Source organism: Bombina bombina, chromosome 2, assembly GCF_027579735.1.
Source record: "Bombina bombina isolate aBomBom1 chromosome 2, aBomBom1.pri, whole genome shotgun sequence".
In the NCBI taxonomy this organism is placed as follows: Eukaryota; Metazoa; Chordata; class Amphibia; order Anura; family Bombinatoridae; genus Bombina; species Bombina bombina.
Genome location: NC_069500.1, coordinates 1,328,357,162 through 1,328,382,310, shown reverse-complemented (window position 1 = coordinate 1,328,382,310; position 25,149 = coordinate 1,328,357,162). Strand labels below are relative to the sequence as shown.

Here is a 25,149-nt window from a genome sequence, read left to right as displayed (position 1 = left end):
GAAGCTTCAATGTAAAGTTTAATGAATGAAAGTGTCCCTAAAGAGTATTTTTAGATACAATCACTTTAAGTTAAGTTAAAAATCTGAGCACCAGCCCCTCTTGGAGGAAGTAGAGCAATTTTCGTAGGTATTTTACAGAAAAAGCAAGAAAAATAATATTTCTCCAACATAGGTGTGTCCGGTCCACGGCATCATCCTTACTTGTGGGATATTCTCTTCCCCAACAGGAAATGGCAAAGAGCCCAGCAAAGCTGGTCACATGATCCCTCCTAGGCTCTGCCTTCCCCAGTCATTCTCTTTGCCGTTGCACAGGCAACATCTCCACGGAGATGGCTCAGAGTTTTTTGGTGTTTAAATGTAGTTTTTATTCTTCAATCAAGAGTTTGTTATTTTAAAATAGTGCTGGTATGTACTATTTACTCTGAAACAGAAAAGAGATGAAGATTTCTGTTTGTAAGAGGAAAATGATTTTAGCAACCGTTACTAAAATCGATGGCTGTTTCCACACAGGACTGTTGAGAGGAATTAACTTCAGTTGGGGGAAACAGTGAGCAGACTTTTGCTGCTTGAGGTATGACACATTTCTAACAAGACTTGGTAATGCTGGAAGCTGTCATTTTCCCTATGGGATCCGGTAAGCCATTTTTATTAAATAAGAATAAACGGCTTCACAAGGGCTTTAAAGACTGGTAGACATTTTTCTGGGCTAAAACGATTGATTTATAAGCATTTTTAATAGTTTATAGCTTTGAGGAGTTATTTTATTCTTGGGAATTATGTTAAAGAAACGGCAGGCACTGTATTGGACACCTTTTTCACTGGGGGCCTTCTCTAATCATAGGCAGAGCCTCATTTTCGCGCCACTAATGCGCAGTTGTTTTTGGGAAGCAAGGCATGCAGATGCATGTGTGAGGAGCTCAGATACATAGAAAAAGCTTACTGAAGGCGTCATTTGGTATCGTATTCCCCTCTGGGCTTGGTTGGGTCTCAGCAAAGCAGATACCAGGGACTGTATAGGGGTTAAATATAAAAACGGCTCCGGTTCCGTTATTTTAAGAGTTAAAGCTTTCAAATTTGGTGTACAATACTTTTAAGGCTTTATGACACTGTGGTGAAATTTTGGTGAATTTTGAACAATTCCTTCATACTTTTTCACATATTCAGTAATAAAGTGTGTTCAGTTTAAAATTTAAAGTGACAGTAACGGTTTTATTTTAAAACGTTTTTGTACTTTGTTATCAAGTTTATGCCTGTTTAACATGTCTGAACTATCAGATAGACTATGTTCTGTATGTGAGGAAGCCAAGGTTCCTTCTCATTTAAATAGATGTGATGTATGTGACAAACAATTTAGAGAAAATGATGCCCAAGATGATTCCTCAAGTGAGGGGAGTAAGCATGGTACTGCATCATCCCCTCCTTCGTCTACGCCAGTCTTGCCCACACAGGAGGCCCCTAGTACATCTAGTGCGCCAATACTCCTTACTATGCAACAATTAACGGCTGTAATGGATAATTCTATCAAAAACATTTTAGCCAAAATGCCCACTTATCAGCGAAAGCGCGACTGCTCTGTTTTAGAAAATACTGAAGAGCATGAGGACGCTGATGATAATGGTTCTGACATGCCCCTACACCAGTCTGAGGGGGCCAGGGAGGTTTTGTCTGAGGGAGAAATTTCAGATTCAGGGAAAATTTCTCAACAAGCTGAACCTGATGTGATTACATTCAAATTTAAATTGGAACATCTCCGCGCTCTGCTTAAGGAGGTGTTGTCTACTCTGGATGATTGTGACAATTTGGTCATTCCAGAGAAATTATGTAAGATGGACAAGTTCCTAGAGGTCCCGGGGCCCCCCGAAGCTTTTCCTATACCCAAGCGGGTGGCGGACATTGTAAACAAAGAATGGGAAAGGCCCGGCATACCTTTTGTCCCTCCCCCTATATTTAAGAAATTATTTCCTATGGTCGACCCCAGAAAGGACTTATGGCAGACAGTCCCCAAGGTCGAGGGGGCGGTTTCTACTCTAAACAAACGCACTACTATCCCTATAGAAGATAGTTGTGCTTTCAAAGATCCTATGGATAAAAAATTAGAGGGTTTGCTTAAAAAGATGTTTGTTCAGCAAGGTTACCTTCTACAACCAATTTCATGCATTGTTCCTGTCACTACAGCAGCGTGTTTCTGGTTCGATGAACTAGAAAAGTCGCTCGATAAAGATTCTTCTTATGAGGAGATTATGGACAGAGTTCACGCTCTTAAATTGGCTAACTCTTTTACTTTTGACGCCACTTTGCAATTAGCTAGATTAGCGGCGAAAAATTCAGGGTTTGCTATTGTGGCGCGCAGAGCGCTTTGGCTAAAGTCTTGGTCAGCGGATGCGTCCTCCAAGAACAAATTGCTTAACATACCTTTCAAGGGGAAAACGCTGTTTGGCCCTGACTTGAAAGAGATTATTTCAGATATCACTGGGGGTAAGGGCCACGCCCTTCCTCAGGATAGGTCTTTTAAGGCTAAAAATAAACCAAATTTTCGTCCCTTTCGCAGAAACGGACCAGCCTCAAGTTCTACATCCTCTAAGCAAGAGGGTAATACTTCTCAAACCAAGCCAGCCTGGAGGCCAATGCAAGGCTGGAACAAAGGTAAGCAGGCCAAGAAACCTGCCACTGCTACCAAGACAGCATGAGATGTTGGCCCCCGATCCGGGACCGGATCTGGTGGGGGGGCAGACTTTCTCTCTTCGCTCAGGCTTGGGCAAGAGATGTTCTGGATCCTTGGGCGCTAGAAATAGTCTCCCAAGGTTATCTTCTGGAATTCAAGGAGCTACCCCCAAGGGGAAGGTTCCACAGGTCTCAATTGTCTTCAGACCACATAAAAAGACAGGCATTCTTACATTGTGTAGAAGACCTGTTAAAAATGGGAGTGATTCATCCTGTTCCATTAGGAGAACAAGGGATGGGATTCTACTCCAATCTGTTCATAGTTCCCAAAAAAGAGGGAACATTCAGACCAATCTTAGATCTCAAGATCCTAAACAAATTTCTCAAGGTTCCATCGTTCAAAATGGAAACCATTCGGACAATTCTTCCTACCATCCAGGAAGGTCAATTCATGACCACGGTGGATTTAAAGGATGCGTATCTACATATTCCTATCCACAAGGAACATCATCGGTTCCTAAGGTTCGCCTTTCTGGACAAGCATTACCAGTTTGTGGCACTTCCATTCGGATTAGCCACTGCTCCAAGAATTTTCACAAAGGTACTAGGGTCCCTTCTAGCGGTGCTAAGACCAAGGGGCATTGCAGTAGTACCTTACTTGGACGACATACTGATTCAAGCGTCGTCTCTGCCACAAGCAAAGGCTCATACGGACATTGTCCTGGCCTTTCTCAGATCTCACGGGTGGAAAGTGAACGTAGAAAAAAGTTCTCTATCCCCGTCAACAAGAGTTCCCTTCTTGGGAACAATAATGGACTCCGTAGAAATGAGGATTTTTCTGACAGAGGCCAGAAAATCAAAACTTCTAAGCTCTTGTCAAGTACTTCATTCTGTTCTTCTTCCTTCCATAGCGCAGTGCATGGAAGTAATAGGTTTGATGGTCGCGGCAATGGACATAGTTCCTTTTGCGCGAATTCATCTAAGACCATTACAACTGTGCATGCTCAGTCAGTGGAATGGGGATTATACAGACTTGTCTCCGATGATACAAGTAGATCAGAGAACCAGAGATTCACTCCGTTGGTGGCTGACCCTGGACAACCTGTCACAAGGGATGAGCTTCCGCAGACCAGAGTGGGTCATTGTCACGACCGACGCCAGTCTGGTGGGCTGGGGCGCGGTCTGGGAACCCCTGAAAGCTCAGGGTCTTTGGTCTCGGGAAGAATCTCTTCTCCCGATAAATATTCTGGAACTGAGAGCGATATTCAATGCTCTCAAGGCTTGGCCTCAGCTAGCAAAGGCCAAATTCATAAGGTTTCAATCAGACAACATGACGACTGTTGCGTATATCAACCATCAGGGGGGAACAAGGAGTTCCCTGGCGATGGAAGAAGTGACCAAAATAATTCAATGGGCGGAGACTCACTCCTGCCACTTGTCTGCAATCCACATCCCAGGAGTGGAAAATTGGGAAGCGGATTTTCTGAGTCGTCAGACATTTCATCCGGGGGAGTGGGAACTCCATCCGGAAATCTTTGCCCAAATAATTCAATTGTGGGGCATTCCAGACATGGATCTGATGGCGTCTCGTCAGAACTTCAAGGTTCCTTGCTACGGGTCCAGATCCAGGGATCCCAAGGCGACTCTAGTGGATGCGCTAGTAGCACCTTGGAGCTTCAACCTAGCTTATGTGTTCCCACCGTTTCCTCATTCCCAGGCTGGTAGCCAGGATCAAACAGGAGAGGGTATCGGTGATCTTGATAGCTCCTGCGTGGCCACGCAGGACTTGGTATGCAGATCTGGTGAATATGTCATCGGCTCCACCATGGAAGCTACCTTTGAGACAGGACCTTCTTGTTCAAGGTCCGTTCGAACATCCGAATCTGGCCTCACTCCAACTGACTGCTTGGAGATTGAACGCTTGATTTTAGCAAAGCGAGGGTTCTCAGATTCTGTCATTGATACTCTTGTTCAGGCTAGAAAGCCTGTAACTAGAAAAATCTACCATAAAATATGGAAAAAATATATCTGTTGGTGTGAATCTAAAGGATTCCCATGGAACAAGATAAAAATTCCTAAGATTCTATCCTTTCTTCAAGAGGGTTTGGAGAAAGGATTATCTGCAAGTTCTTTGAAGGGACAGATTTCTGCTTTATCTGTTTTACTTCACAAAAAGTTTGCGGCTGTGCCAGATGTCCAAGCTTTTGTTCAGGCTCTGGTTAGAATCAAGCCTGTTTACAAACCTTTGACTCCTCCTTGGAGTCTCAATTTAGTTCTTTCAGTTCTTCAGGGGGTTCCGTTTGAACCCCTACATTCCGTTGATATCAAGTTATTATCTTGGAAAGTTTTGTTTTTGGTTGCAATTTCTTCTGCTAGAAGAGTTTCAGAGTTATCTGCTCTGCAGTGTTCTCCTCCTTATCTGGTGTTCCATGCAGATAAGGTGGTTTTGCGTACTAAACCTGGTTTTCTTCCGAAAGTTGTTTCTAACAAAAATATTAACCAGGAGATAGTCGTGCCTTCTTTGTGTCCGAATCCAGTTTCAAAGAAGGAACGTTTGTTACACAATTTGGATGTAGTTCGTGCTCTAAAATTCTATTTAGAGGCTACAAAGGATTTCAGACAAACTTCTTCCTTGTTTGTTGTTTATTCTGGTAAAAGGAGAGTTCAAAAAGCAACTTCTACCTCTCTCTCTTTTTGGCTTAAAAGCATCATCCGATTGGCTTATGAGACTGCCGGACGGCAGCCTCCTGAAAGAATCACAGCTCACTCCACTAGGGCCGTGGCTTCCACATGGGCCTTCAAGAACGAGGCTTCTGTTGAGCAGATATGTAAGGCAGCAACTTGGTCTTCACTGCACACTTTTACCAAATTTTACAAATTTGATACTTTTGCTTCTTCTGAGGCTATTTTTGGGAGAAAGGTTTTGCAAACCGTGGTTCCATCCATCTAGGTGACCTGATTTGCTCCCTCCCATCATCCGTGTCCTAAAGCTTTGGTATTGGTTCCCACAAGTAAGGATGACGCCGTGGACCGGACACACCTATGTTGGAGAAAACAGAATTTATGCTTACCTGATAAATTACTTTCTCCAACGGTGTGTCCGGTCCACGGCCCGCCCTGGTTTTTTAATCAGGTCTGATGAATTATTTTCTCTAACTACAGTCACCACGGTATCATATGATTTCTCCTATGCATATTCCTCCTTTACGTCGGTCGAATGACTGGGGAAGGCGGAGCCTAGGAGGGATCATGTGACCAGCTTTGCTGGGCTCTTTGCCATTTCCTGTTGGGGAAGAGAATATCCCACAAGTAAGGATGACGCCGTGGACCGGACACACCGTTGGAGAAAGTAATTTATCAGGTAAGCATAAATTCTGTTTTTTTGATTCACAGTTCTTAGCAGGATTGTACAATAAATAATTGGCCTGTTGTTTTTCTTGTCCATAGGAGCTCACCTGAATTTCAGAAATTGGTAGGTATTGCCATGGAGCTGTTCCTGCTGTGCAGTGATGATGCAGAGTCTGATGTCAGGATGGTTGCTGATGAATGCCTCAATAAAGTGGTGAAAGTATGTATAACTTGCATCAGAGACAGAAATGCTTCTGAACACAAGTGTAGAAGCTTTTCATTTACAAAAAGTGTCTTAATTGGTACCTCTTGCTGTGCTGTTAATATTAGATAAACCCATACTAAAACACTCAAAATATATACACATTTATTTATAAAATAAATTATTTCTTACATTTTCTGTTTGGAAACTTGAATTGCATACTCATGGGGAAAGCAGGTTCTCGCTCATGTCAAAAGGTATAATCTTCCCCAAGTTAATTGTATTCAGACTCTCCTGTATTTATCTTTCCCCCTCTAGTCTTAGTTTGGAATCTTGGAATCAAAAGAATTAAATCATATGATAATTATCATATATGGAAATGTCTCCCTAAGAGGCATAGGGAAAATTAGTCGTTGACTCCCTACCTAAAGTGCCTTGATGGATATGGCTGCACCTTACTTATGAGCCTCACAGAAAACCGAAATGATCATTTGGGGTTGTCATTTATCTTGTTAAGAGGAGGTATTTTAGGGCTGGATCATCCTTTTTAGGCTGAATTAGACTGATATACTTCAGGAAAGTTCTCCTCTGCAAAAAGCATAATTAGGCTACTTCCAAGTGGACACTTGCCAAGAACAAGCTACTGAGTCGTCATAGGAAAAACATGCAAAATCCATACATAATAAATGTATTTCAATTTTTTAAAATTATTCATAATTTAAACTTTTTATGGCAAATACAATCTTGAGTTTAATGTCCTGTTAAATACAGTATAGCTTGGCAATTTGTAAATCTACTAATGTCGCATATTAATGTTTTGTTGTAGGCTTTAATGGATTCTAATCTCCCAAGACTACAGCTGGAACTTTATAAGGAAATCAAAAAAGTAAGCCTAATTTTTCCTTGTTACATTCTAAATTTATTTTTCAGAATCTAGCCGCAGACCACAGACATAAAACTATGTTGAAACTAAATTAAATTCATGTGCATTTCAAATAGGACATTTTTCCCATAGACCTGCATTATCAAAAATACTGCTTGTAAAAGTTGCAACTGTTTCAGTGATATCTTTTGATGTGGCCAGAGCATAATTCACAGACACATTTATACACCACACCTGCTCAGAGAGTAGATATTGTGTTGGCAATGATTCATTTTGTCTTGTTTTTGATAAATACATGCCATATGTACATATGCTGTGTATGTTATTTTGTGTATTGCAAACATTTTTCTATTTGAAATTGGAATGTCTTCCTGTACATTTCAGTTTGGAGCCTTATGTCCCATTGTCACACCGAGTAAGCCTGTTTGTGTTCAAATACATGGTGTGCACAACTACGTCAAATATATTAGGGCCCGTGGTTTACTTATGACCTGCCTCATTGAATAACATTTAATGCTACCAGAGCAGATATTTTTGGTGCGTCTTATAAAAGAGTTTTAAGCTCCAACTTTAACATGGAATAAACGTTCTTATATAACATAATAAATGTGTAAAAGTATATCTGAACCCTTAAACACCATGGGCGAGATTACATATGTGGCGCAAGCTTCAGCGTAGCTGCTGAAACCTGCGCTGCATGTAATTTTACCTCGCACATGGGGGTATCGCATATACGGCTCCGGCAGTTCATAAAGTAAAGTGCCGTAAGTTGGATAAACTAGCGATGTCTAGAAATGTGCTTAAATACAAATTTCTGGAGTCGCCAGTGACTTACGGCACTTTAGAAACTGCCGGCGCCTAAGAATAAAAAAAATAAAAATAAAAAATATCTACTGTAGTCTAACCCACGTCCCAAAAATAAACCTTACACGTAAAACCCCTATATCCGCAATCCCCCCCATTGCAACTAATAATAAATGTATTAACCCCTAAACAGACATCCCCCCACAACGCAATATGCCTAATTAAACTATTAACCCCTAATCCGTCATTCACTCACATCACAATCTACCTAGTAAAAGTATTAACCCCTAAATCCACCAACCCATCGCAAACTACCTTATAAATGTATTAACCCCTAATCCACCATTAACTCACATCGCAACAAACCTTTTAAATCTATTAACCCCTAATCCGCCAAACCCACACAACAATCCTAATAAAACTTTTAACCCCAAATCCACCAAACACCCACAATGCAAGTACCCTTATTAACCTATTAACCCCTAATCCGCCAAGTCCCCATAACGCAAATAACTAATTTAGTTACTAAGCCCCCTAACCTAAAACCTACTAAATTAACCTCAAATTGCATAAAATAATAAAATACTAAATTATAATTAAAATAAAAAATCCTAACAGTACTTAGAAAAATAAACCTAAGATTAAATTAATCTAAAATTACCAAAAATAAAAGTCTAACATTACAGAAAATAATAAACAAAATGATCCAAAATAAAAAATTAAAACAAATCCCTAGGAAAATAAAAAAGCTCTATGTTGGCTTATAGGAGTAAAAATTGTGGGTGATTCGTGAAATATACACGCCACATTTATATGTGGCGCCGTATATGTGATACCAAAACCGCGTAAAAAAAAGGCGTCGCTGGCTTTTGTGGGCGACACCGCATATGTAATCTTGCCCCATGGCTTTAACGTTGTGCTCAAACCATACTTTATTTTGTGAAATTTGACAGATAATAAGAAACAAATTAACCACTGCTGCCATCTTGTCTAGGCTAAAAAAAACAAAACAAAAAAACAGTCAAACTATCTGCTTGAGCTCTTCACTCTCTAGTATGGTATCTGGCACCTTGCAATTCACCATCCATTGAAATTTACAAAAACTGCTCAGCATTTTTAGTAGAGTAACACAGTATACACAAAAGACAACATAAATTTTAAATTTAAACTAATTCAGGTAAGCAAAAAATAGTGCAGACACCAGAGATGTTTAAAACTCAGTTTATTATCTTTGCAATACAAAGATTGTTTCTTTTCTTTCATGTAATTGGCAAGAGTCCATGAGCTAGTGACGTATAGGATATACAATCCTACCGGGAGGGGAAAATTTTCCCAAACCTCAAAATGCCTATAAATACACCCCTCACCACACCACAATTCAGTTTTACAAACTTGGCCACTTATGGAGGTGGTGAAGTTTGTGCTTGATTTTTATGATTTCTTCTGTGATAAGCGCCTCTAAGCATTCTGAAGCCCAATTCCTCTCAGAGTACAGTGTTTGTCAGAGGGATGTGAAGAGAGTATCGCCTGTTTCATTTTATGGTTTCCCTTGCGGGAAATCTTTTCAAAGGTTCTCTGTTATCGGTCGTAGGGATTCATCTCCTACCTCCCTTTTCAGATCGACGCTATACTCTTATATACCATTACCTCTGCTGATAGCTTTCAGTACTGGTTTGGCTATCTGCTATATGTGGATGGGTGTCTTTCGGTAAGTATGTATCATTATTTAAGACACTCCCAGCTATGGTTTGGCGCTTTATGTATAAAGTTTTAAATATATGTATTTTACTTATATTTGCCATGAGTCAGGTCTATGTGTATTTCTCGTTGCAGTCTGGAAGTTTCGTTATGGGAATCAAGTTTTAGGAAGTTTCTTACCTGGGGTATATATATATATATATATATATATATATATTTCTCCAACATAGGTGTGTCCGGTCCACGGCGTCATCCTTACTTGTGGGATATTCTCTTCCCCAACAGGAAATGGCAAAGAGCCCAGCAAAGCTGGTCACATGATCCCTCCTAGGCTCCGCCTACCCCAGTCATTCTCTTTGCCGTTGTACAGGCAACATCTCCACGGAGATGGCTTAGAGTTTTTTAGTGTTTAACTGTAGTTTTTATTATTCAATCAAGAGTTTGTTATTTTGAAATAGTGCTGGTATGTACTATTTACTCAGAAACAGAAAAGAGATGAAGATTTCTGTTTGTATGAGGAAAATGATTTTAGCAACCGTCACTAAAATCCATGGCTGTTCCACACAGGACTGTTGAGAGCAATTAACTTCAGTTGGGGGAACAGTGAGCAGTCTCTTGCTGCTTGAGGTATGACACATTCTAACAAGACGATGTAATGCTGGAAGCTGTCATTTTCCCTATGGGATCCGGTAAGCCATGTTTATTAAGATCGTAAATAAGGGCTTTACAAGGGCTTATTAAGACTGTAGACTTTTTCTGGGCTAAATCGATTCATTATTAACACATATTTAGCCTTGAGGAATCATTTATTCTGGGTATTTTGATATAATAATATCGGCAGGCACTGTTTTAGACACCTTATTCTTTAGGGGCTTTCCCAAATCATAGGCAGAGCCTCATTTTCGCGCCGGTGTTGCGCACTTGTTTTTGAGAGGCATGACATGCAGTCGCATGTGAGAGGAGCTCTGATACTTAGAAAAGACTTTCTGAAGGCGTCATTTGGTATCGTATTCCCCTTTGGGCTTGGTTGGGTCTCAGCAAAGCAGATACCAGGGACTGTAAAGGGGTTAAAGTTCAAAACGGCTCTGGTTCCGTTATTTTAAGGGTTAAAGCTTCCAAATTTGGTGTGCAATACTTTTAAGGCTTTAAGACACTGTGGTGAAAATTTGGTGAATTTTGAACAATTCCTTCATGTTTTTTCGCAATTGCAGTAATAAAGTGTGTTCAGTTTAAAATTTAAAGTGACAGTAACGGTTTTATTTTAAAACGTTTTTTGTACTTTGTTATCAAGTTTATGCCTGTTTAACATGTCTGAACTACAAGATAGACTGTGTTCTGAATGTGGGGAAGCCAGAATTCCCATTCATTTAAATAAATGTGATTTATGTGACAATGACAATGATGCCCAAGATGATTCCTCAAGTGAGGGGAGTAAGCATGGTACTGCATCATTCCCTCCTTCGTCTACACGAGTCTTGCCCACTCAGGAGGCCCCTAGTACATCTAGCGCGCCAATACTCCTTACTATGCAACAATTAACGGCTGTAATGGATAATTCTGTCAAAAACATTTTAGCCAAAATGAACACTTATCAGCGTAAGCGCGACTGCTCTGTTTTAGATACTGAAGAGCATGACGACGCTGATAATAATGGTTCTGAAGGGCCCCTAACCCAGTCTGATGGGGCCAGGGAGGTTTTGTCTGAGGGAGAAATTACTGATTCTGGGAACATTTCTCAACAAGCTGAACCTGATGTGATTACGTTTAAATTTAAGTTGGAACATCTCCGCATTCTGCTTAAGGAGGTATTATCCACTCTGGATGATTGTGACAAGTTGGTCATCCCAGAGAAACTATGTAAAATGGACAAGTTCCTAGAGGTCCCGGGGCTCCCAGAAGCTTTTCCTATACCCAAGCGGGTGGCGGACATTGTTAATAAAGAATGGGAAAGGCCCGGTATTCCTTTCGTCCCTCCCCCCATATTTAAAAAATTGTTTCCTATGGTCGACCCCAGAAAGGACTTATGGCAGACAGTCCCCAAGGTCGAGGGAGCGGTTTCCACTTTAAACAAACGCACCACTATACCCATAGAGGATAGTTGTACTTTCAAAGATCCTATGGATAAAAAATTAGAAGGTTTACTTAAAAAGATGTTTGTTCAGCAGGGTTACCTTCTACAACCAATTTCATGCATTGTCCCTGTAGCTACAGCCGCATGTTTCTGGTTCGATGAGCTGATAAAGGCGGTCGATAGTGATTCTCCTCCTTATGAGGAGATTATGGACAGAATCAATGCTCTCAAATTGGCTAATTCTTTCACCCTAGACGCCACTTTGCAATTGGCTAGGTTAGCGGCTAAGAATTCTGGGTTTGCTATTGTGGCGCGCAGAGCGCTTTGGTTGAAATCTTGGTCAGCTGATGCGTCTTCCAAGAACAAGCTACTTAACATTCCTTTCAAGGGGAAAACGCTGTTTGGCCCTGACTTGAAAGAGATTATCTCTGATATCACTGGGGGTAAGGGCCACGCCCTTCCTCAGGATCGGCCTTTCAAGGCAAAAAATAAACCTAATTTTCGTCCCTTTCGTAGAAATGGACCAGCCCAAAGTGCTACGTCCTCTAAGCAAGAGGGTAATACTTCTCAAGCCAAGCCAGCTTGGAGACCAATGCAAGGCTGGAACAAGGGAAAGCAGGCCAAGAAACCTGCCACTGCTACCAAGACAGCATGAAATGTTGGCCCCCGATCCGGGACCGGATCTGGTGGGGGGCAGACTCTCTCTCTTCGCTCAGGCTTGGGCAAGAGATGTTCTGGATCCTTGGGCGCTAGAAATAGTCTCCCAAGGTTATCTTCTGGAATTCAAGGGGCTTCCCCCAAGGGGGAGGTTCCACAGGTCTCAGTTGTCTTCAGACCACATAAAAAGACAGGCATTCTTACATTGTGTAGAAGACCTGTTAAAAATGGGAGTGATTCATCCTGTTCCATTAAGAGAACAAGGGATGGGGTTCTACTCCAATCTGTTCATAGTTCCCAAAAAAGAGGGAACGTTCAGACCAATCTTAGATCTCAAGATCTTAAACAAGTTTCTCAAGGTTCCATCGTTCAAGATGGAAACCATTCGAACTATTCTTCCTTCCATCCAGGAAGGTCAATTCATGACCACAGTGGATTTAAAGGATGCGTATCTACATATTCCTATCCACAAGGAACATCATCGGTTCCTAAGGTTCGCATTCCTGGACAAGCATTACCAGTTCGTGGCGCTTCCTTTCGGATTAGCCACTGCTCCAAGGATTTTCACCAAGGTACTAGGGTCCCTTCTAGCTGTGCTAAGACCAAGGGGCATTGCTGTAGTACCTTACTTGGACGACATTCTGATTCAAGCGTCGTCCCTTCCTCAAGCAAAGGCTCACACGGACATTGTCCTGGCCTTTCTCAGATCTCACGGATGGAAAGTGAACGTGGAAAAGAGTTCTCTATCTCCGTCAACAAGGGTTCCCTTCTTGGGAACAATAATAGACTCCTTAGAAATGAGGATTTTTCTGACAGAGGCCAGAAAAACAAAACTTCTAGACTCTTGTCGGATACTTCATTCCGTTCCTCTTCCTTCCATAGCGCAGTGCATGGAAGTGATCGGTTTGATGGTAGCGGCAATGGACATAGTTCCTTTTGCGCGCATTCATCTAAGACCATTACAACTGTGCATGCTCAGTCAGTGGAATGGGGACTATACAGACTTGTCTCCGAAGATACAAGTAAATCAGAGGACCAGAGACTCACTCCGTTGGTGGCTGTCCCTGGACAACCTGTCACAAGGGATGACATTCCGCAGACCGGAGTGGGTCATCGTCACGACCGACGCCAGTCTGATGGGCTGGGGCGCGGTCTGGGGATCCCTGAAAGCTCAGGGTCTTTGGTCTCGGGAAGAATCTCTTCTACCGATAAATATTCTGGAACTGAGAGCGATATTCAATGCTCTCAAGGCTTGGCCTCAGCTAGCGAGGGCCAAGTTCATACGGTTTCAATCAGACAACATGACAACTGTTGCGTACATCAACCATCAGGGGGGAACAAGGAGTTCCCTAGCGATGGAAGAAGTGACCAAAATCATTCTATGGGCGGAGTCTCACTCCTGCCACCTGTCTGCTATCCACATCCCAGGAGTGGAAAATTGGGAAGCGGATTTTCTGAGTCGTCAGACATTGCATCCGGGGGAGTGGAAACTCCATCCGGAAATCTTTGCCCAAGTCACTCAGCTGTGGGGCATTCCAGACATGGATCTGATGGCCTCTCGTCAGAACTTCAAAGTTCCTTGCTACGGGTCCAGATCCAGGGATCCCAAGGCGGCTCTAGTGGATGCACTAGTAGCACCTTGGACCTTCAAACTAGCTTATGTGTTCCCGCCGTTTCCTCTCATCCCCAGGCTGGTAGCCAGGATCAATCAGGAGAGGGCGTCGGTGATCTTGATAGCTCCTGCGTGGCCACGCAGGACTTGGTATGCAGATCTGGTGAATATGTCATCGGCTCCACCTTGGAAGCTACCTTTGAGACGAGACCTTCTTGTTCAGGGTCCGTTCGAACATCCGAATCTGGTTTCACTCCAGCTGACTGCTTGGAGATTGAGCGCTTGATCTTATCGAAGCGAGGGTTCTCAGATTCTGTTATCGATACTCTTGTTCAGGCCAGAAAGCCTGTAACTAGAAAGATTTACCACAAAATTTGGAAAAAATATATCTGTTGGTGTGAATCTAAAGGATTCCCTTGGGACAAGGTTAAGATTCCTAAGATTCTATCCTTCCTTCAAGAAGGATTGGAAAAAGGATTATCTGCTAGTTCCCTGAAGGGACAGATTTCTGCCTTGTCTGTGTTACTTCACAAAAAGCTGGCAGCTGTGCCAGATGTTCAAGCCTTTGTTCAGGCTCTGGTTAGAATTAAGCCTGTTTACAAACCTTTGACTCCTCCTTGGAGTCTCAACTTAGTTCTTTCAGTTCTTCAGGGGGTTCCGTTTGAACCCTTACATTCCGTTGATATTAAGTTATTATCTTGGAAAGTTTTGTTTTTAGTTGCAATTTCTTCTGCTAGAAGAGTTTCAGAATTGTCTGCTCTGCAGTGTTCTCCTCCTTATCTGGTGTTCCATGCAGATAAGGTGGTTTTACGTACTAAACCTGGTTTTCTTCCAAAAGTTGTTTCTAACAAAAACATTAACCAGGAGATTATCGTACCTTCTCTGTGTCCGAAACCAGTTTCAAAGAAGGAACGTTTGTTGCACAATTTGGATGTTGTTCGCGCTCTAAAATTCTATTTAGATGCTACAAGGGATTTTAGACAAACATCTTCCTTGTTTGTTGTTTATTCCGGTAAAAGGAGAGGTCAAAAAGCAACTTCTACCTCTCTCTCTTTTTGGATTAAAAGCATCATCAGATTGGCTTACGAGACTGCCGGACGGCAGCCTCCCGAAAGAATCACGGCTCATTCCACTAGGGCTGTGGCTTCCACATGGGCCTTCAAGAACGAGGCTTCTGTTGATCAGATATGTAGGGCAGCGACTTGGTCTTCACTGCACACTTTTACCAAATTTTACAAGTTTGATACTTTTGCTTCTTCTGAGGCTATTTTTGGGAGAAAGGTTTTGCAAGCCGTGGTGCCTTCCATTTAGGTGACCTGATTTGCTCCCTCCCTTCATCCGTGTCCTAAAGCTTTGGTATTGGTTCCCACAAGTAAGGATGACGCCGTGGACCGGACACACCTATGTTGGAGAAAACAGAATTTATGTTTACCTGATAAATTACTTTCTCCAACGGTGTGTCCGGTCCACGGCCCGCCCTGGTTTTTTTAATCAGGTCTGATAATTTATTTTCTTTAACTACAGTCACCACGGTACCATATGGTTTCTCCTATGCTAATATTCCTCCTTAACGTCGGTCGAATGACTGGGGTAGGCGGAGCCTAGGAGGGATCATGTGACCAGCTTTGCTGGGCTCTTTGCCATTTCCTGTTGGGGAAGAGAATATCCCACAAGTAAGGATGACGCCGTGGACCGGACACACCGTTGGAGAAAGTAATTTATCAGGTAAACATAAATTCTGTTTTTCATTTGATTTGTTTTTTCTTTAAAAAACTTGAGGGCAAATTAGGCTAGCAATGGCGCAAAATGCTGTTATTTATTGCGTCATTCTTGACACAAGATTTTTTTTGCTGCAAATGTGCGTCTGTAATGATGCAAGTTCATCATTTCCTGCGTCTTAGTTGATGCAAGGTTGTTTGGCGCAAAATTGTGTTTGCTATGACGGCGAGTTGTGTCATTTACGGATGTTTGTTTGCGCCAAAAATATCTCAACTTCCATTTGCGTTGTGCGTCATACTTGGCTCCAAAATTTTTTTGTTTTATTTTACTTCACTTCCTATATGCTCCTTGCCTTCTTTATGCTCAGATGGCTATGCTATATTCTTTTATTTGCCAATTTTAGCATTTGCATTTTTTCCCATTCCTGAAACTGTTATATGTGGAAATAAGATATTTCTATTTAAATTATATTTTTTCTTTTACATTTTACAAGATGTCTCAATCTGATCCTGTCTCAGAAGCTTCTGTAGGAACCATGCTGCATGAACACAGTTCTACCAAAGCTAAGTGTATCTGTTATAAGCTAGTGGAGATTATATCTCCAGCTGTAGTATGTAACAGTTGTCATGATAAGCTTTTGTATGCAAAAAAAGGTTTCTATTAGTGCTAGTACAGTATCTTGTTCCTTCAACATCTTAAGTACATGATATCCCGGTTGATATGAAAAATGATATTGCTGATGCGATGCTATATATTTTAGGTCTCATGACTTCAGCATCGGACGCGATCCCCTTTGCTCGCTTTCATATGAGACCTCTGCAGCTTTGCATGCTGAATTAATAGTGCAGGGATTATACTCTGATATCACAGTTGATATACTTAAATCCCAACATTCAACTCTCTTTGTCCTTGAGGTTGGACCATTATCGGATTCTTCAAGGGGCCTCTTTTGTTCGTCCTTCCTGGACTGTGATTTCAACAGGTTGGGGAGCTGTCTGTGGTTCTCTGACAGCACAAAGAGTTTGGAATCTTCAAGAGGCGAGGTTACCAATCAATATTTTAGAACTCCGTGCTATTTTCAGGGCTCTTCAGGCTTTGCCTCTATTAAAGAGAGAATCATTCATTCGTTTTAAGACAGACAATATCACAACTGCGGTATAAGTTAATCATCAAGGAGGGACTCGCAATCCTTTAGCGATGAAAGAAGTATCTTGAATACTTTCTTTGGCGGAATCCAACTCCTGTCTAATTTCTGAGATACATATCCCAGGTGTAGACAATTGGGAAGCAGATTATCTCAGTTGTCAGACTTTACATCCAGGGGAGTGGTCTCTCCATCCAGATGTATTTTGTCAGATGGTACAGATGTGGGGTCTCCCTGAAATAGATCTGATGGCTTCCCATCTAAACAAGAAGCTTCCCAGGTACCTTTCCAGGTCCAAGGATCCTCAGGCGGAGATGGTGGATGCATTAGCAGTTCCTTGGTTTTACCAACCTGCTTACATTTTTCCGCCTCTAGTTCTTCTTCCAAGGGTGATCTCCAAGATCATATTGAAACAATCGCATGTGTTTCTGATTGCACCAGCATGGCCTCACAGGTTTTAGTTTGCAGATCTTGTTCGGATGTCCAGTTGCCAACCTTGGTCACTTCCTTTAAGGCCAGACCTTTTGTCTCAAGGGCCGTTTCTCCAACATAGGTGTGTCCGGTCCACGGCGTCATCCTTACTTGTGGGATATTCTCTTCCCCAACAGGAAATGGCAAAGAGCCCAGCAAAGCTGGTCACATGATCCCTCCTAGGCTCCGCCTACCCCAGTCATTCTCTTTGCCGTTGTACAGGCAACATCTCCACGGAGATGGCTTAGAGAAAAATATATCTGTTGGTGTGAATCTAAAGGATTCCCTTGGGACAAGGTTAAGATTCCTAGGATTCTATCCTTCCTTCAAGAAGGATTGGAAAAAGGATTATCTGCAAGTTCCCTGAAGGGACAGATTTCTGCCTTGTCGGTATTACTTCACAAAAAGCTGGCAGCTGTGCCAGATGTTCAAGCCTTTGTTCAGGCTCTGGTTAGAATCAAGCCTGTTTACAAACCTTTGACTCCTCCTTGGAGTCTCAATTTAGTTCTTTCAGTTCTTCAGGGGGTTCCGTTTGAACCCTTACATTCCGTTGATATTAAGTTATTATCTTGGAAAGTTTTGTTTTTAGTTGCGATTTCTTCTGCTAGAAGAGTCTCAGAATTATCTGCTCTGCAGTGTTCTCCTCCTTATCTGGTGTTCCATGCAGATAAGGTGGTTTTACGTACTAAACCTGGTTTTCTTCCAAAAGTTGTTTCTAACAAAAACATTAACCAGGAGATTATCGTACCTTCTCTGTGTCCAAAACCAGTTTCAAAGAAGGAACGTTTGTTGCACAATTTGGATGTTGTTCGCGCTCTAAAATTCTATTTAGATGCTACAAAGGATTTTAGACAAACATCTTCCTTGTTTGTTGTTTATTCAGGTAAAAGGAGAGGTCAAAAAGCAACTTCTACCTCTCTCTCTTTTTGGATTAAAAGCATCATCAGATTGGCTTACGAGACTGCCGGACGGCAGCCTCCCGAAAGAATCACAGCTCATTCCACTAGGGCTGTGGCTTCCACATGGGCCTTCAAGAACGAGGCTTCTGTTGATCAGATATGTAGGGCAGCGACTTGGTCTTCACTGCACACTTTTACCAAATTTTACAAGTTTGATACTTTTGCTTCTTCTGAGGCTATTTTTGGGAGAAAGGTTTTGCAAGCCGTGGTGCCTTCCATTTAGGTGACCTGATTTGCTCCCTCCCTTCATCCGTGTCCTAAAGCTTTGGTATTGGTTCCCACAAGTAAGGATGACGCCGTGGACCGGACACACCTATGTTGGAGAAAACAGAATTTATGTTTACCTGATAAATTTCTTTCTCCAACGGTGTGTCCGGTCCACGGCCCGCCCGGGTTTTTTAATCAGGTCTGATAATTTATTTTCTTTAACTACAGTCACCACGGTACCATATGGTTTCTCCTATGCAAATATTCCTCCTTAACGTCGGTCGAATGACTGGGGTAGGCGGAGCCTAGGAGGGATCATGTGACCAGCTTTGCTGGGCTCTTTGCCATTTCCTGTTGGGGAAGAGAATATCCCACAAGTAAGGATGACGCCGTGGACCGGACACACCGTTGGAGAAAGAAATTTATCAGGTAAACATAAATTCTGTTTTTTCCATCCATTGAAGGTATGAAAATTGAACGCTTAGTACTTGGTCATAGAGGTTTTTCTGACTCAGAGATTAATACTATGCTACAGGCTCGTAAGTCTGTTTCAAGGAAGATTTATTATCGGGTTTGGAAAACCTATATTTCATGGTGTTTTTCTCATAAATTCTCTTGGAATTCTTTTAGGATTGCTAAAATTTTATAGTTTCTCAGTATGGTTTGGATAAAGGTTTGTCTGCAAGTACCTTTAAAGGCACAAATTTCTGCTATTTCTGTTTTATTTCATATAAATATTGCTAAACTTCCTGATAGTCACTGTTTTGTTCAGGCTTTGGTTTGTATCAAGCCAGTTGTTAAATCAGTCTCTCCTTCTTGGAGTTTTAATTTGGTTTTGAAGGCTTTGCAGGCTCCTCCTTTGAGCCTATGCATTCTTTGGATATTAAACTACTTTCTTGGAAAGTGTTGTTTCTTTTGGCTACCTCTTCAGCTAGAAGAGTTTCCGAATTGTCTGCTCTCTTTTGTGAATCTCCTTTTCTGATTTTCCATCAGGATAAGGCTGTCTTGCGGACTTCGTTTAAATTTCTTCCTAAGTTTGTGAATTCTAACAACATTAGTAGGGAAATTGTTGTTCCTTCCTTGTGTCCTAATCCTAAGAATACTCTTGAAAGATCTTTACATTCTTTGGATGTTGTAAGAGCTTTGGAATATTATGTTGAAGCTACTAAAGATTTCAGGAAGACTTCTAGTCTATTTGTTGTTTTTTTCTGGTCCTAGGAAAGGTCAGAAAGCCTCTGCCATTTCTTTGGCATCTTGGTTAAAGCTTTTGATTCACAAGGCTTATTTGGAGGCGTGACAGTCTCCGCCTCAGAGGATCACAGCTCATTCTACTAGATCTGTCGCCACTTCTTGGGCTTTTAAGAATGAAGCTTCGGTTGATCAGATTTGCAAAGCAGCAACTTTGTCTTCTTTGCATGCATCTACTAAATTTTACCATTTTGATGTATTTGCTTCTTCTGAAGCAGTCTTTGGTAGAAAAGTTCTTCAGGCAGCTGTTTCATTTTGATTCTTCTGCTTATGATTTCTTTTTTTTTCTTGGAATTTATATGAAATTTATGAGAGACTTATTTTTTTGTGGATTTAATTTTTTCAGGGGAAATAGCTGTTTTTATTTTATCCTTCCCTTTCTAGTGACATCTTGGGTATTTCCATCCCGTCTCTAGCTCATGGACTCTTGCCAATTACATGAAAGAAAACATAATTTATGCAAGAACTTACCCGATAAATTCATTTCTTTCATATTGGCAAGAGTCCATGAAGCCAACCTTTTTTATGGTGGTTATGATTTTTGTATAAAAGCACAATTTTATTTCCATTTCCTCTTTTTGTATGCTTTTTTGCTCCTTATTTTTTCACCCCACTACTTGGCTATTCATTAAACTGAATTGTGGTTGTGGTGAGGGGTGTATTTAAAGGCATTTTGTAGTTTGGGAAAATTTTCCCCTCCTGGTAGGATTGTATATCCCATACGTCACTAGCTCATGGACTCTTGCCAATATGAAAGAAAGGAGTTTATCAGGTAAGTTCTTGCATAAATTATGTTTTTCTTATCAAGCACTTAAGAGATAATAAATTACCAACAATTACATTTTAAGAAAGGAAAAGGGGGTGTTACCTGTCACGATTAGAGAAACTTATATTGATCTAATTTATACATGTGGTTTATGCCTTTCACATGATCTGTACAAGACTCCCAGAAAACTGTTCAATTAAAAAACTGTGATAAAATCTCTATATATAATAACAAATATACCAAAGGATGTCAATTAGGGAAAAATGTGTGGGGAAAAAAAAAATAAAAGTGTATTTTTGTTAAAACAAATGTTTAATACAAGCATTTATCTTCAAATTTCAATTTTATGCGTTCCGCGATGTAAAAATATGGGGCCACTAGCTTTTGATAAAAAAATAATAATAAAAAAACAAAAAACAAAAAATATATATATATAGATGTATATATGTGTGTGTATATATATATATATATATAATAGTATTTGCTATCTATTCCGTTTTTGAGTAAAAACTAATAAATATCTTCTTGTATACAAAAATTGGCGAGAGAGAAAAACATTTTTTTGATCCTTCCTCACCCCTTGAATTTATGGGTAAAAAACTGATAGCTTCTTATATACACAGATGTGCAATTTAAACTTATACACCTTATCAGAGCATAGAATGGTAAATTTGAGTCAGTCAGAATTCGCCATGTAAGTTCACTGGAGCATATTATGCATAGTCCCTTATGTTGCTTGCATTCGGTGGACTTCAGTCTCTGCACACGATTTGATGTTTTATTCGAGCAATGTAGAGCAGGAAAAAGAGAGATTATTTTACTTATAAAAATTAAGGTGTACTTTTCATGTACCAGGCATAGGGAAAATATGTTCAGAAACAAGCTATCTTTAAGTATTTTAAAAAGAGATTTATTTCTGCTTAAAGGTATATAAAACAATCTGTTTTCTTGTAATAAAAAAATACTAAGTAGTGGGTTATGCTTAATAGAAGTCATTGCAATATATATTCATCATTTTAAAAGGAATATATATATATATATATATATATATATATATATATATATATATATATATATTTTAACTTAATCTGTACATTGTCTCTTACTTCCTGTCACATGCTCTACAGGGGGGCTGGGGTCTCTACAGGAATGCATATCCATTACCTAGCTTTATAGCAGAAATCTTCTAGAGTAATACTAGCTAGTTTACTATAAGTTCATACTAGAGAAACAAAGTTATGTCCATGTTTAGAAGATGCAGATGCTACTTGTTACAAAGATGTCGGCTCCCAGAAGAAAACAATTTCTTTTTAGGTTTGCTTTGATTTAGCATACTTGATTTTGCTAAAGGAGAACTGCTTAATATCCCTTTAAACCTCACAAACTAACTGCCAATCACCTTTTGTCCCACCAGTGCAGCTCATAGTATAATGAAAGCAAACACATTTACAAAAAGAGATTAACATTGTTCCTGTAATCTGTTACTGCTTTTGTACTAGTAGAACCATAAAATATGCGTGCTTATGATCTGACTTTTTCACCCCTTTTACAAAGAATGGAGCACCACGAAGCTTGAGGGCTGCTCTCTGGAGGTTTGCTGAACTTGCCCATCTTGTGCGTCCCCAGAAGTGCAGGTATAATACATATCACGTTTATTGAGTGCTGAAAAGCTGTTCTGTTTATACAAAAAATGGATTAATAGTAAATAATAAAAAAAATTGAGGAAATGTAAAGAGCATAACCGACCTGTAAATATTCAGCATAAGCTTATAGTTATTTCTTACGGCATGTAACCCAGATAATGCTTGTACAAGGTTATTGGAAAGTCATCATCTTCTCTAAAAATATAACATTTGTTTAATGGCACATGATTTAGGTAGAGCATACAATTTAGAACAACTTATGTTATCAATTTTGTTTTATTCTCTTGTTATCATTTGTTAAAAGAGCAGCAATGCACTACTGGTTTCTAACTAAACACATGGGTGAGCCAATGACAATTTGTATGTATATGGCGCCACCAATCTGTTGCTGCTCCTGAGCTTACCTAAATAAACCTTTCTTTCATGTAATTAGCAAGAGTCCATGAGCTAGTGACGTATGGGATATACATTCCTACCAGGAGGGGCAAAGTTTCCCAAACCTCAAAATGCCTATAAATACACCCCTCACCACACCCACAAATCAGTTTTACAAACTTTGCCTCCTATGGAGGTGGTGAAGTAAGTTTGTGCTAGATTCTACGTTGATATGCGCTCCGCAGCAGGTTGGAGCCCGGTTTTCCTCTCAGCGTGCAGTGAATGTCAGAGGGATGTGAGGAGAGTATTGCCTATTTGAATTCAATGATCTCCTTCTACGGGGTCTATTTCATAGGTTCTCTGTTATCGGTCGTAGAGATTCATCTCTTACCTCCCTTTTCAGATCGACGATATACTCTTATATATATATATATATACCATTACCTCTGCTGATTTTCGTTTCAGTACTGGTTTGGCTTTCTACAACATGTAGATGAGTGTCCTGGGGTAAGTAAGTCTTATTTTCTGTGACACTCTAAGCTATGGTTGGGCACTTTTTTATAAAGTTCTAAATATATGTATTCAAACATTTATTTGTCTTGACTCAGGATGTTCAACATTCCTTATTTCAGACAGTCAGTTTCATATTTGGGATAATGCATATGAATAAATCAATTTTTTCTTACCTTAAAATTTGACTTTTTCCCTGTGGGCTGTTAGGCTCGCGGGGGCTGAAAATGCTTAATTTTATTGCGTCATTCTTGGCGCGGACTTTTTTGGCGCAGACTTTTTTTTCTGTTTCCGGCGTCATACGTGTCGCCGGAAGTTGCGTCATTTTTGACGTTCTTTTGCGCCAAAAGTGTCGGCGTTCCGGGCGTCATTTTTGCCGCCAAAAGCATTTAGGCGCCAAATAATGTGGGCGTCATTTTTGGCGCTAAAAAAATATGGGCGTCACTATTGTCTCCACATTATTTAAGTCTCATTATTTATTGCTTCTTGTTGCTAGAAGCTTGTTCACTGGCATTTTTTCCCATTCCTGAAACTGTCATTTAAGGAATTTGATCAATTTTGCTTTATATGTTGTTTTTTCTATTACATATTGCAAGATGTCTCATGTTGCATCTGAGTCAGAAGATACTTCTGGAAAATCGCTGCCTGGTGCTGGAGCTACCAAAGCTAAGTGTATCTGCTGTAAACTTATGGTATCTGTTCCTCCAGCTGTTGTTTGTACTGTTTGTCATGACAAACTTGTTAATGCAGATAATATTTCCTTTAGTACTGTTACATTACCTGTTGCTGTTCCGTCAACATCTAATACTCAGAGTGTTCCTGATAACATAAGAGATTTTGTTTCTAAATCCATTAAGAAGGCTATGTCTGTTATTCCTCCTTCTAGTAAACGTAAAAAGTCTTTTAAAACTTCTCATTTTTCAGATGAATTTTTAAATGAACATCATCATTCTGATAATGGTTCTTCTGGTTCAGAGGATTCTGTCTCAGAGGTTGATGCTGATAAATCTTCATATTTATTTAAAATGGCATTTATTCGTTCTTTACTTAAAGAAGTCCTAATAGAAATTGAGGATTCTGGTCCTCTTGATACTAAATCTAAACGTTTAGATAAGGTTTTTAAATCTCCTGTAGTTATTCCAGAAGTTTTTCCTGTCCCTGGTGCTATTTCTGAAGTAATTTCCAGGGAATGGAATAATTTGGGTAATTCATTTACTCCTTCTAAACGTTTTAAGCAATTATATCCTGTGCCATCTGACAGATTAGAGTTTTGGGACAAAATCCCTAAGGTTGATGGGGCTGTCTCTACTCTTGCTAAGCGTACTACTATTCCTACGGCAGATGGTACTTCCTTTAAGGATCCTTTAGATAGGAAAATTGAATCCTTTCTAAGAAAAGCTTACTTGTGTTCAGGTAATCTTCTTAGACCTGCTATATCTTTAGCGGATGTTGCTGCAGCTTCAACTTTTTGGTTAGAAGCTTTAGCGCAACAAGTAACAGATCATAATTCTCATAGCATTATTATTCTTCTTCAACATGCTAATAATTTTATTTGTGATGCAATCTTTGATATCATTAGAGTTGATGTCAGGTATATGTCTCTAGCTATTTTAGCTAGAAGAGCTTTATGGCTTAAAACTTGGAATGCTGATATGTCTTCTAAGTCTACTCTGCTTTCCCTTTCTTTCCAGGGTAATAAATTGTTTGGTTCTCAGTTGGATTCTATTATCTCAACTGTTACTGGAGGGAAAGTAACTTTTTTACCACAGGATAAAAAATCTAAAAGTAAATTTAGGTCTAATAATCGTTTTCGTTCCTTTCGTCACAACAAGGAACAAAAGCCTGATCCTTCATCCTCAGGAGCGGTATCAGTTTGGAAACCATCTCCAGTCTGGAATAAATCCAAGCCTTTTAGAAAATCAAAGCCAGCTCCTAAGTTCACATGAAGGTGCGGCCCTCATTCCAGCTCAGCTGGTAGGGGGCAGATTACGTTTTTTCAAAGAAATTTGGATCAATTCCGTTCACAATCTTTGGATTCAGAACATTGTTTCAGAAAGGTACAGAATTGGCTTCAAGATAAGGCCTCCTGCAAAGAGATTTTTTCTTTCCCGTGTCCCAGTAAACCCAGCGAAGGCTCAAGCATTTCTGAAATGTGTTTCAGATCTAGAGTT

General features: G+C 40.4%; 1 protein-coding gene across 1 annotated transcript in view; it reads left to right on the top strand.

Annotated features, from left to right (window-relative positions):
• Positions 1 to 25,149, top strand: part of HTT (huntingtin) — a gene marked incomplete in the record, with an annotated part of 1,068,170 nt that overhangs the window by 54,364 nt on the left and 988,657 nt on the right. Inside the window, 3 exon segments of the mRNA XM_053704193.1 lie at positions 6,109 to 6,229; positions 7,038 to 7,097; positions 22,005 to 22,084. Of these exon segments, the coding sequence (XP_053560168.1) occupies positions 6,109 to 6,229; positions 7,038 to 7,097; positions 22,005 to 22,084 (261 nt within the window).